General features: G+C 38.7%; 1 protein-coding gene across 1 annotated transcript in view; it reads left to right on the top strand.

Annotated features, from left to right (window-relative positions):
• AMPH (amphiphysin) overlaps positions 1-13,010 on the top strand; it is a 131,058-nt gene that overhangs the window by 83,919 nt on the left and 34,129 nt on the right. The window contains exons 5-10 of the mRNA XM_059849584.1: positions 3,595-3,690; positions 4,989-5,096; positions 5,484-5,569; positions 7,212-7,287; positions 8,161-8,243; positions 11,764-11,902. Coding sequence (XP_059705567.1) covers positions 3,595-3,690; positions 4,989-5,096; positions 5,484-5,569; positions 7,212-7,287; positions 8,161-8,243; positions 11,764-11,902 — 588 coding nt within the window. The remainder of the gene's footprint in view (positions 1-3,594; positions 3,691-4,988; positions 5,097-5,483; positions 5,570-7,211; positions 7,288-8,160; positions 8,244-11,763; positions 11,903-13,010) is intronic.

Below are 13,010 nucleotides of genomic sequence, written 5' to 3'. Positions count from 1 at the left end.
GACCCACCTGGTGGATGTGGGGAAGGCTGTAGATATTGTCTACTTGGACTGAGCAAAGCCTTTGACACTGTCTCCGATGGAATAATCCTGGAAAAGCTGGCAGCCCATGGCTTGGACTGAAGTTCACTGAAGTGAACTCTTCAGTGGCTTAAGAACTGGCTGGATGGCTGGGCCCAGAGAAGTGGTGGTGAATGGTGCTGTCTCCAGTTGGTGGCCCATCACTAGTGGTATCCCCCAGAGATCTTTGTATGGGACCAGCCCTGTTTAAGATCTTTACTGATGATCTGGATGAGGGGATGGAGCGTATCACTAGCAAATTTGCAGATGACACCAAGTTGGGTGTGAATCTCAATCTGCTGGAGGGTAGGAGAGCTCTGCAGGAACAACCTGGATGGTCTGGAACAACGGGCTGAATCCAACAATATAAGGTTTAACCAGACCAAGTGTCAGGTCTTGCACTGTGGCCACAACGACCCCCTCCAGCACTACAGGCTGAGGACAGAGAGGCTGGACAGAGGCCAGGCAGAAAGGGACGTGGGGGTACTGACTGATGGCAGACTGAACGTGATCCAGCAGTGTGCCCAAATGGCCAAGAAAGCCAATGGGATCTTGGTCTGTATCAGCAATAGTGTGGCCAGCCAGACCTGGGAAGTGATTCTTCTCCTAGACTCGGCACTGGTGAGGCCACAGCTTGAGCACTGTGTTCAGGTCTGGGCCCTTCAATTTAGAAAGGATGTTGAGATGCTGGAGCATGTCAACATGCCCAGAGAAGGGCGACAAGGCTGGTGAAGGGTCTGGAACTAAAGTCCTATGAGGAGCATATTATAAATGATCAATTCTGCAGCCAAATTTTAAAAAAAAATTTATAAATTTATTAGATTGACAACCAAAAAATAAAATGTTATAAAACCGCCACAGCCAAGACAGCGTCAACCCCGGACTTTGGCGCTGGGTGAACTTGGGACAGACCGACGTAGTGTCAGCGTCTCCCCAGAGTGTCACCCGACTGCTCCAGGTAGCCAGCTGATATACAGTTTATTCTGCCTGGAGCAGAAATGACTGACGATTTCTGTAAATTCCTACATATGTATAACGGGAACTATACAGATGCAGTCTTATACAAAAGTCAGTCCATAGGTTTGGATGGCTGTCTGGGCTCCTCGAAATGGTTTTCCTTTCAGCTGTAGCCAGGACGTCCCCGCTTTTCGATGTAATCTCTCCCAGGTGTTGTTCAATGAATGTTCTGGACGTTCTTGGGAAATGGTCGCTGATCACCCAGGAAAGGCTTATTCATTCGTTAATGGTCATGATTTTATCTGGGTGAGTCCGGGAAATATTTTGGAAATGAAAAGCCCTGCTTCTGGCCATGGGGGTCAGATGCATGGTTGGATCTTTATAATTTTTATACAATTTCTAAAGCATGAATTATCTACATCATATACTACAAGCAGGTGAGGGAGCTTGGGTTGTTTAGCCTGGAGAAAAGGAGTCTCGGGAGATCTTTTCACTCTCTACAACTGCTTGAAAGGAGGTTGTAGCCAAGTGGGGGTCAGTCTTTTCTCCCAGGAAACCAGCAACAGGACAAGAGGACACAGCCTTAAACTATGTCAGAGGAAGTTTAGGCTGGACATTAAGAAGGATTTTTGCACAGGAGTGATTTGGCATTGGAATCACCTGCCCAGGGAATGGTAGTGTTACCATCTCTGGAGGTGTTTAAGAAAAGACTGCATGTGGCACTTAGTGCCATGTTGTAATTGATAAGGTGGTGTTAGGTCATAGGTTAGACTTGATGATCTCAAAGATCTTTCCCAACCTAGTTAATTCTGTGATTCTGTAATTCTGTGATCTCAGCCTAAAGTAAAAAATAATTACGTATCTGTTCAGTTTAGGTTATAAATGATCATTTCAAAAGTGATCACCTTAAAAGACCTTCTTCTGTATGGTAGGAAAGATGATGGCCTAAAGAATCCTTCAGCAATATTGTTTGAGTCCATTAGCTTTCAGAATCTCCATTATTTTAATTTGTTCAAAATACGTATCAGCGAGATAGAAAGACTGGCTGTTGCTTGCTATGATCTAACGTTGTGATGCTTTGTAGACCACTGTGATTAAATGCTGTGTTAATAAACTAGGTATTCCCTTTAAACATGTTTAATAGATTCTAATCATTCACTAGGGACTCAGAGTAGGAAATGAATGAACCGAAAGCTGGCATCACACAGCACTTATAATAAGCCATACAGTAGGTTATGATAAAACAAACACTTGGGAATAGTCTGCTATGACACGGGACAGCCACGTGTTTCATGGGTCAATGGTCGGAGACAGGGACAACACACACTCTGATGTCCATGTGGCAATAGAGAGAGTTTATTATATGAACCACTCTTTATAAAGGGGGTTTGAAAAACCCTGTCTGGATAGGGTCATTGGGGCGGTATCAAAGATCATTGGTCTGATCTTTGATACCGCCCAGCTCCTGGACCAGGGATATGACTACAGGTTAGGATGGAACGTGACTGAGGTTGAAGTTCCTGTCTGTCAACCCAAGGGCAGGTTGGCTGAGTCGGCTGGATTTCTTATTTATAGCTAAATTAATTGCCCAGTACAAGCCAGCTTGTAGTGTGACAAAATGTGAAGTTTTCCAGATTTGTCAGTGAGGATAACAGCCCTGCAGAGCAGTGCTCACACCCATTAACCTCCCTCCCATCAAAGGGAAGGATGTTAAGTGACTTTTGAAATGTACAAAGAAAGGGGGAGTCAGGATGTTTAACATGTGCTAATAATTAGTTCAGTGGAGAATCCAGGACCTCAAGCGCTTTGTCTATGTAACAGGATTTGCTTGTTAGGAATAACAATAAGGAATCTTACCCATTGAGTCCTTGTCACATGAGCTGCATTAATATGTTCATGAAAATCAGAAAACTACAGGGGTTTCTTCTGGTGACTAGACCAGAGCTCCAAAGAGGACTGGGGAAAAGCACTGTACCTTCAGGGCAGAGAAGGGTGGCAGGGGTGCAGATTTTGTTTATTTTGCCAGCTGATGTTGAGATGTTTCCTATATGTCATTCCAGTTCTCCAGCAGCACGAGGCAGAGCTCTTGTCTGCATCAGCCATTCCATCAAATGTACCTTAATGGCACAAAAAGAATGAGATAGAAAGACCTTTCCCTTTATTTTCTCTTCTAATTTTTTGTTGTACTTCCTTTCTCTATAAGCAAGGTTCATCATCAGGGAACATACTTAGACACAAGAGCTAAGCCAGGTACAGATCCTGTGTTACTGACACTCAGGGACATAAAACTCCAAGAAGCACCTTGAATCCATGACATCCTTATTTTCACATAGCACTTAGTATTTGAAATAATGAAAACACAAACTAATAATTAAGTTTAAGATTAATTTGTTGTGAATTAAACTTGCAATATCAAGGTATTCCTTTTCATTCACCTTATGTTTATGCTCTGATTTAATTCCATAAAGAACATTTTAAAACTTCAGAAAGATGATTCTTTGCCAATTACATTTGTATTTCTCCTATGTATAGAGTGGCATTAAACTACTAAGTACATTTTTCTTCTTTCTGCCTTTTCAGAAATGTGATGAACTTTGGGAAGACTTCCATCAAAAACTGGTGGATGGGTCACTGTTAACGCTGGATACATATCTAGGACAATTTCCTGATATCAAAGTAGAGTAATGATTTTCTATAAAGGACAAGTTTTAAAGTTCTCTTGAGTTGCCAAATAAATTGAAAATTAGATTACAAGCAAAAAAAATTTTAAGAGGGTGGGAGGTAAAAGTCATGCTCTCCTGTAATGCACAAGATATTGTTCTGTAAATAAATTCCTGACATTAGGCAGGACTGATTTTCCAAGTGAACAAAAATATTTTTCATGCAGTAGTACATGGAAGTAAATTAGCCTTTGTAGGGGCAACTTTTATGCTTTTTTCTGCTCCTGTTTCTTTGGTATGAGTTAATTTTAACCGATTTCAATAAGGACACATTAAGCTCTTCAGCTGTTAAAATGCCAGACAAATTACATGCAAAGCAGGCTTTCTGTTATTGGCTAGATGGATGCACTCATGAGTATCTTATCTAAGCCATGGTTCCTGTCTTTTAATTAGTTATAAAAAGATTTTGTAATATACATCACGAGAGAATGTTATACAGATTCTAGCTTCTGCCACATGCCCATCTAGTGTACAGTCCAGAGAAATGACAGATAAATTAAATGTGTGAGGATAAAGAAGCACTATAGTTGAGAGGAGATACTTTTATATTTGAATATGACTGTATGGGCATAACTGGATTTTTTCTGTGAGGGTTTAATAACTGAGCAGGTAACACACAGTCATCCCCTTTGTAATTTACATCAAGGACTAAAGAAAAAATAATCTAAGAATACCAACATTAGTGAGGCACAGTCCTAAACTCACTTTTAAATCAAGCTGTAATTATCCCCTCTCAGCATGTGGATTACATAGCTTTGTAAAGTCTATATCAAAGTATATCTATATCTATATCTATATCTGTATCTCTGTCTTGAACTCCAGTATTTTAGGTACATGTCAGAAAAACTATAAAGAGAAGTATATATTAGCATTTTTCCAACTCTAGGAAAAATGCATTAATTGCTGAGTTTTCACACTATACATAAGGGGAAAATATAGTGTTACCATGAGTTTAACAGGTTCTAGAGAATGTGAAAAGTCTTATGTAACACTGATACCTCAATTCTAAGGCCCGTAAACCCTATACCCATGAAAACCCTTTCCAAAGTATTAGTAAATTGATTTCTTATTTAAATAATGTGATTTGTTTGTAATTTTTACCATTTCCATGTTTCTCCTACATGATATAATAATTCATATATGAACAACAGAGAACGAAGAATAAAAATATATCAAAAACTAAATTAATACATAAGTTAAATGGCTTTTTTAAAACTGCTCCTCATATTTACTTTCATTTCTATCTCTGTGCAGACTCGCATTGCAAAACGAAGCAGAAAGCTAGTGGACTACGACAGTGCAAGGCATCATCTAGAAGCCCTGCAGAGCTCAAAAAGAAAAGATGAGGGCAGAATCACCAAGGTAGCACAATCAGAAACATGCTGGCAGAAGACCTGGGGAGATTGGGTGGTATTTTTTTCTGTACAGAGACAGAGCACAAAATTTCTCTTTCTTTTACTCCCTTAGAAATCATGATAACTCTAAGCAAAAATGTGTTTTGAGTACTTTGGTTCATGTGATAGGCAGGCTCAGCCTCTTTCACTAAGGAGTCCTGTTTGGGACCTAACTTGCTCTCTTGATGAGACTGAGGGGACAGCAAATCCTGTATTGGTCTCGACGGTGTAAGACTGAGTAATATCCTTTGTTAATAAAAATTATAAAAGACCCACCAAGAAAACAACACAAAAATAATTTTGGTTTTTTTATGTTGTAGTGATTTTAGAAGTCATCTGTTTCATTTTGGTTTAGGCAGAAGAAGAATTTCAAAAAGCACAGAAAGTGTTTGAAGAGTTTAACACTGACTTACAAGAAGAGTTGCCATCTCTGTGGTCACGGTAAGCCTAGAGAGATACTGTTTGCAAGGCTTTAAATGGGGAGTAAGGAAAGGGAATCAGGGGATTTTAATGAGCTGACAGAAAATGGATTGCTGGATTCTTGAAGATTCCATCCTGAATCCATTCCACTCCATTTCATTCTGAAATATTAAAAGGAAAAATGTATGCAAGTGCTCCAAAAATATATGTAATGTAAGTGTATTTATGCTTATTTTTTTCAATGTATGTTGGCACTTAAGATTCATTAGCATATCTCCATTCTGAGATGCAAAAATATTTCCATTTAGTGAGTAAATAATTATGCTAGAGCACAGAGTAGTCTGTGGTGATTTGGATCTACTTATAGGTCATTTTTTATTATAACTACACCAGAAGACAGATTTTATAGTTCTGCACTGATGTTAAATGGTTGTAATGTTAAATGATTTGATGGCATAGGTCATTCAGTCAAGATGTTTAATCATGAATTGTGTTTATACAGAAAATGCAGGCAATATGAATGGGAGAACAAAAGAAGTAGAAAAATAAGCATCTCATTAGTGTGTTATGTTCTTTAACATTTGACAATCTGGAGTGAAAATGTGAAGTATCCTTTGTCTTCTCTGCTTTCTAAATTAAATCCTGTTAATTTCAGACCAGCAGAGGATTTCCTTGCTGTGTTTCTGCCTATTTCAGTGTAAACCTTCTTAGCACTTATGGATATTTGTTTTATGGGCCTACTAAAAGTAAAACTGCATATGAATGATTTAGTGTGAGGGCTCTTTTACTTCAGTAAATTTTGTATAAAGAAGCAGTAGCTAGTCTCAGGGAAAGGTAGAATTTAATTTGAGCAATACGCATAATTTAGTCAGTAATTGCTTTCAGAGTCCTTTAGTTATTAAAATTCTTCAGAAAGAAAATCATCTATTGAGTTGACATTTGCAGGCTTATTCTTATTCCAAAGACAATTTTTGTTAATCAAAGTTGGGAGAAATTATGGAAGTTTTAAATAGGAAAAAGAATAAAACAAAACGTAAAACAATAGCTTCTGCTTTTGAAATGGAGAGGTATGTAATAATTCACCCCAAGTAAGCAGATTCTTGATGGCATGCACAGAAATGTCTAGTCTATATTAAATTCTTTTCTTTTATATACATGTGCATGTGTTTCAGAGCTGAGCTTGGGATGCCCACGCCTGGGCTGTATTGAGCTGTATACATTAAAGCTGACCCAAGATGCAACTGGTTCCCCTTGATGCTGTGATAAAATTTGGGCACAGTGCTGGAATGTACCTTTCTCCTTTCAGGAAATGGTTGTGTGCAGTCTGGCGGGAGATGGAAGCCCAGAGCATCTTGCCTTCCCTGTGCTTGTGCTGTAGTTGAGACCATCCTTTTCCACTCTTCTTTAAAAAAAGCTGAGGACATCTGATGTGAAGTAGTCTCAGCTTGGTTGACTGGATGGTGTGAAACACATATCTTAACACTAATGGAAATAATCATGAACAAATTAGTCTGAAATTTTGACATTTCATCATTTGCTTTGCTGAGAATAATATTCATGAATGTTTTTTGTAGTCCAGAAAACAGATAATTATTCTGCCTTTGTGTCCCTCCCACACATACCTTTTATTCTCTCTTTCCTTTCTTTGTGCAATCCTTCGTAGACGAATTGGCTTCTATGTGAACACCTTCAAAAATGTATCCAGCCTTGAAGCCAAGTTTCACAAGGAAATAGCTTTAGTGAGTAAAACTGACTATCTAATGTATAATGGATTATGATATGCATGACAGATAAAAAATACCTTATAGTAAAAATTTAGCAGAGGCACACATGAGAATTTGCCATAGATCCAGATTTGTGCTATAATCATAATATTAATTTCTACTTGCCATATTTTTTCTCTCCTTAAGGAAGGAGCAACCCCTACAATTTTGGACTGCAGTTCATTATCAGTTGTAGCACTAAATTCACTTTCTATTTTTATAGTTTACTGTTGCCTTCAGTATTTTTGCTGTGTCCAATTGTTAAGCACCTCTTTGCTTTAATCAGTAGAAAAAAAACATGTCAAACATTCCCTTCAAGTCTGCTATATGCATTGTCAGCAATGCAACATTTTATCAGTGACTGTTAGGCAAATCAAGCAGTTTCACTGAGGATCTTGTGAATGCACCTGGCTAAATAGGAGTGTATTATCTATAACAATCTTCAAATTGGAAGCAAAATTTTTTTGAAAACTCACTTTACTGAATCTCTGAAAATTTGGATTAGATTTTTCAGGGGAAAACATGGATCTTCTTGGTTGCCCATGTTTCTTTTTAACTTCAGATGACCTCCTTCATCAGAGCTCACATAGCAGTCAGCTATACTTATGAACTTGTTCTCTTAAAAACAGCTCATGTTTTTTAAGAATTGCTATTATCGTTGATTCTGTGGATTTTAATGGGTTTCTGTTTAGGCTTTTGTGGCACTGAGAATTTTTGGAAGGCGTTTATATTGTAACATAAAGTTATCAAGTTATCATTTATCAAAGCAGATTTATCATTTTAATAATGTTCTTTTAATCATTACTATAGTTGTTCACATAAACTCAGGCAACTGTTTTGTTTTCACAGTTATGTCACAAGCTATATGAAGTGATGACAAAGCTGGGGGATCAGCATGCAGACAAGGCCTTCACCATTCAAGGGGCACCAAGGTGAATTTATTGCCTTCTTAATGAATTGCATTGCTCTAGGCTTTGTGGGTTTCAGCACAGGTAGTAATCACCTATACCATGTGTAACACCTACACGTGGTAACAGGCATTATTTGTTCAGGATGGTAGATGAAGGTATCTGGGATGAAATTCTTCTCAACAGGAGTAAATGCCAAGTTTCCTTCTTCACTGACTATTTTTCTAGAAAGTCCTTTCAAAAACAAAAAAGAATGAAGGCTGTTTCAATTTAGCTAAGCTCATAGTAGACTGTTACATCAATTTGCACCAAGTGTATAGCTCATTTATTCTTAGATGCTTAGTTTACTGCTATGTTGCTAACTCTCATAACTTGTTTAAAGCCTTGAAATAATGAGATATATTTTTAGCTCCTATTATTAGGTGAGAATCCCAAACTTTGAATGTCAGCTTTTATCTTTTCTACTTACGGGGATAAGTAAAGATCTGAGGGTACATCATAAAAGCAAAAAAAGCTGAAATAAAGAGAATGTCGCAAAATACCATTTTTTAAGGACTTCCAGGCAAAATCTTGTTTTAAAGCACAAAACCAAAAGGAGTTTAAAATCAGATGGTGCTTTCTAAAGGTCAGTAGATGCCAGTACAGTATTTCTGTACTGGCACCAGAGATGTACTTTCTGTACTTTCAACAAATGTAGTCTTTCTGCCATAATTTTATTTCTAATACTGATGTGCAGAAAAGGTTGAAATGTAAAACAGTGAGACTTATAAAGACACAATGATATTTAGAGTTAATATACAAAGCCTGAATTTCCATTTAATCCCAGCTAGTCAGAAGCAATCTGAACAATGTTTTATGGCTTTTCACATCCCACTCTAAGGGAAACCGTAGGGGATTTTTTTTAATGGATTTCTTGGACAAAATCAAGCACAAACGAGGCAATTATTATATCTGAGAACTATTTAATGATAAAGAAGGATACGTGTCCCTACTGGAGAGGGACAGAAAGTTAAGCAGAGAAGGGAAAACAAAGACGGAGAGACAGAAAGCAGGCCAGCGTCAGAAGGCGACCGCCAGAGCCCCAGCCTGCACCGCCAGCATCCACCAGCAGGTGGAGCCCGCACTCCCTGCTGGGGGGAGACCGTGCAGCTCTCGCGAGAGCGCGGCTTCCATGGCGGCAGCCAGGACGGTGCTGCGTTGAGGGCGGCGCAATGCGGGGAGCAGGCGCTGGGGCGGAGCGGCGGGCAGGCTGCTGCGGGAAGCGGTGACGCTTAGAAGAGTAGACGGAACACATGAGGACAGGGCGGAGAGTCAGGGAAGAAGAAGGGAGCACGGGCCGACCGAGGCAAACCTCTAGAGGAGCCTCTCAGCTCAGAAACTGAGACAGCGGGGTTTGGTTGGAGCGCGGTTAAATGCTTTTATGTGCTCAGACTCCTCCTACAGTCCGCTCCTTGTGGGACGACTATTGGCTAGTCAGGGGAATTTGCGCTGGACGGCGCGGGTTTCCCTGCTTGCAGAGGGAGGCTCTTGCAGTGCCGTGGTGGAAGATGTGTCTGTCCTGACTCTCTGTCAGGCGAAGTTTCCATTCTTTAAAGGGGTTGCCTGCTTAGGTACTTTAATGTCAGCGGTCTCTACCTCCTTATGTGTGCTAGCCACCTTCTGCACGTCTTACTGCTCAGCCCATGTAGAAATTTTCCACCCAATGTTAGAAAATCGGTTTATAACACAAAAGCCAGATAATGTTGAGGCATAAATAAGAATTAAATTGGTTCCTCACGTAGCTACTGCTAATTTGCCCTCAAGATGGAGGTAGATTAGCAACAATTAAGACTAACCAAACAACATAACGTCTGCCTCAAAAATATGGAAGATATTAATTTGCTTTAATCTCACTTTGGAAGAACAAAGAATGAAATCTGAAACTTCTGACGTAATGCAAAGTTCAGAACTGCTTTATAAGCACCTCACTAGAATTTGTATTTTAGATTATTTCAGTGATAATCCATGTGCTCGTATATTACATATTGCCTTCGGAGCTGTTAACTTTGGCCCATTTAGGATGGACTCATAATTTGGACTATGTTCCCATAAAGGATTTGTAAAACACTTTAATGTGATGTAAAATAATGTAGTGTTGGAAGATTTCCAGCGCATTTTGTAAACAGCAGGTATTTTATCCACCTGTGTCTTTTACACCCATGTCCAACATGCACATGCTCGTTCCCACTGAATTATTCATTCCATCACTGGAAGAAAAAGAATTATGTAACAAAATTATTTTTGCTGCAAATTACTACATGTCATTTGATGTAGTGTGAACTTACTTTAAAAAAGCTTTCTGAAAATCCATTTTTTCAGTTACTTTGTTACTGTCTTTTGCTGTCCTATTTGCAGAGCCTTGTGTGAAAATCTGGATAGATTTTGACTTCCCTTATTAGTGATGATAAAGACTACTAAGTGGGTCTTCATGAGATAATAGCTTTCCATTTTAGATGCATGAGAAGTTGATACAAGACAAGTACAATATCTAATCTTTCTTTTAAAGAACTGCATAAAAAGAAACATCTTAAGAACTTGTGTGCTACTCAATACTCTGTCCTGAAGGCAAAGATTATACCCTGGAACATAAATTTCTTAATGACTGCTTATTTTTTTCTCTTTTAATATTTCCACAGAAAGAGGTGGTGAGTGTGAGCTGAGTTTGTCCTTCCAAAGACCAGTTTTTCTTGTGTTAGCATTAGGATCATGTTTATGCTGTGGTCTCAATCAGGTAGTGCTTCTGCTCCCCCTGAGGATGTGTACGAGTTGCTTCTACTGAGTACTGTGGTTGTTGAGTACTGTAGTTCATAGCCTCCCTCACTGTAAGCTTTAAGCATATCTAGGTAGCTGGATATTTTCTCAGTGTTTGCACCAGGTCCTTTCATGGGAAGTGCAGGTGCTTTCTCTGACTTCATCAGATCTTTTCTTAGTATCAGCAGAGCTCTGTTGAAGTCACTAGACTGCTGCTTGCTTAAAATTGTTGCAATTTGTCCTTCTAAATAGTGATATCTTTATAATAATCTTGACTGTGTTCTGTTTTATTGAAACCTTTCTGAAGTTGCCGAGCTTTTAAAATTATTTGCAGTATTCATTGTTATGCCTTCCCATGGTTTTTTCAGAGTGTTCTGTTCCAAGAAGCTTGTGAAATAAAGACAGTAAATCCATTTCACATTTTATAATAGTTATAAATTTATAAATGAAGAGGTATTTCAAGTGCAGAATCTGAAAAAATGCAGGTACTCTTGTTTTCTTCAAGTTACAATGCTCAGGTAAACAAATGTTCCAAAAATCAAGATAATTCAAAATTAAAACTTCCTTTAACACTGAATTTTAATTGTCTTTAATTGGAATTTCAGTTTTAGTCACTATATAATGGCTTCATTCATCTCCAATGTGTACTCTCTTTTGTGGTCACTGACATTACATCACGGATGCAGTTCAGCTGTTGCAAGGTGATAAGTCAGCAAGATATATATGTCCTTGCCATTCCTTTGCTTCTGTCTAGTGATTCAGGTCCACTCCGCTTTGCAAAAACACCGTCTCCACCAGAGGAGGTCTCTCCACTACCTAGCCCTACTGCTAGTCCCAATCATATGCTGGCACCAGCGTCTCTGGCACCAGCCCGACCTAAGTCACCTACACAGGTAAGGAGATACCTAGCACAGGGACCTTACCTGTTGTGCAGTGAAAGATAGCTGAGATGATGTACATGGTGGGTTTTTCATCTAGGCTGTGACTGAGTAGTGGCTGGGAGGCTACTGGTTCTGTTGCCATCTGTTCTGTTCATCAGTTGTTCATCCCTGTGTCACAACATTAATAGAAAATGGTTTTTTATATTAGGGAAATTAAGAAAATGTTAGGTGATTGGTGAATTGATGAGACTTGCAGTAACAAACCAAAATACTTCTTAAAAAGTTGCATTGTCTCTAAGGACCCATATACCAGCAATGACAGTTTCAAAAGCCTATTTCTAAAACTTCCTTGTGAATTTTTGTACATTATATATTTCTGCTCTTCATTCATCTTCAAATTTATGCTTACCTTGGGAAAAATTAGCCAGTGAATATCACTGATCTGGCCAATCTCTAAAACAATGAAAATAAAGCTAGTTGAAATACTGCTCTGCTAATTACTGATAGTTAAAGTCTTATTGGTTGTTTTAAACACTGTTTGGGAAGTTTGACACTGTTGTAATCAATGGAGCAACTTCTATTCTCACTAGTATTGGTAAAATAAGAATTGGTTTAATTCATCAGTTCCATTTGTAGCATGAGTTGTATATGATGCTTCATGTGCATATCAAGGACTTGTGTTGATGTTCTAGATGTTTTTGAATTGGGATACCTTCTGTGCTGATTGTTTCTATGCTGTCTGCACATCAGATAAAAATTAATTTTGTATCTAGTGAGCATGCTTATTTTCTCTGGTCTCCCAAAATGTGACAGCTCACTGCCTGAGTATTCACCTGGTAGGACTCAGCCTCATTGGTGCTGATGGTGTTATATCACTATACCACCTGAGGATTTATTTTCTTGGGTTTTTGGTAGATTTAAAAATTATCCAATACTATTTGGTATTATTCCAAGCAACTAATTTGTCATAGTTATGTGAATCTCTGGAGAGCAGGAGGAATATAGTGAACTAGACACCTTTGAAGTACTATAGGTCCCAGAGGTTATATGGTCTTAGCATTAAGTACACTCTAAGGCTAGCAACAGGTGGGCAGTGACAAAATCCCAAAGCTAAACACAA

This window comes from Haemorhous mexicanus, chromosome 1 (genome assembly GCF_027477595.1).
Source record: "Haemorhous mexicanus isolate bHaeMex1 chromosome 1, bHaeMex1.pri, whole genome shotgun sequence".
Taxonomy (NCBI): Eukaryota; Metazoa; Chordata; class Aves; order Passeriformes; family Fringillidae; genus Haemorhous; species Haemorhous mexicanus.
The sequence above is the reverse complement of the archived record's forward strand: the minus strand, read 5'-3'. Positions and strand labels throughout refer to the sequence as shown.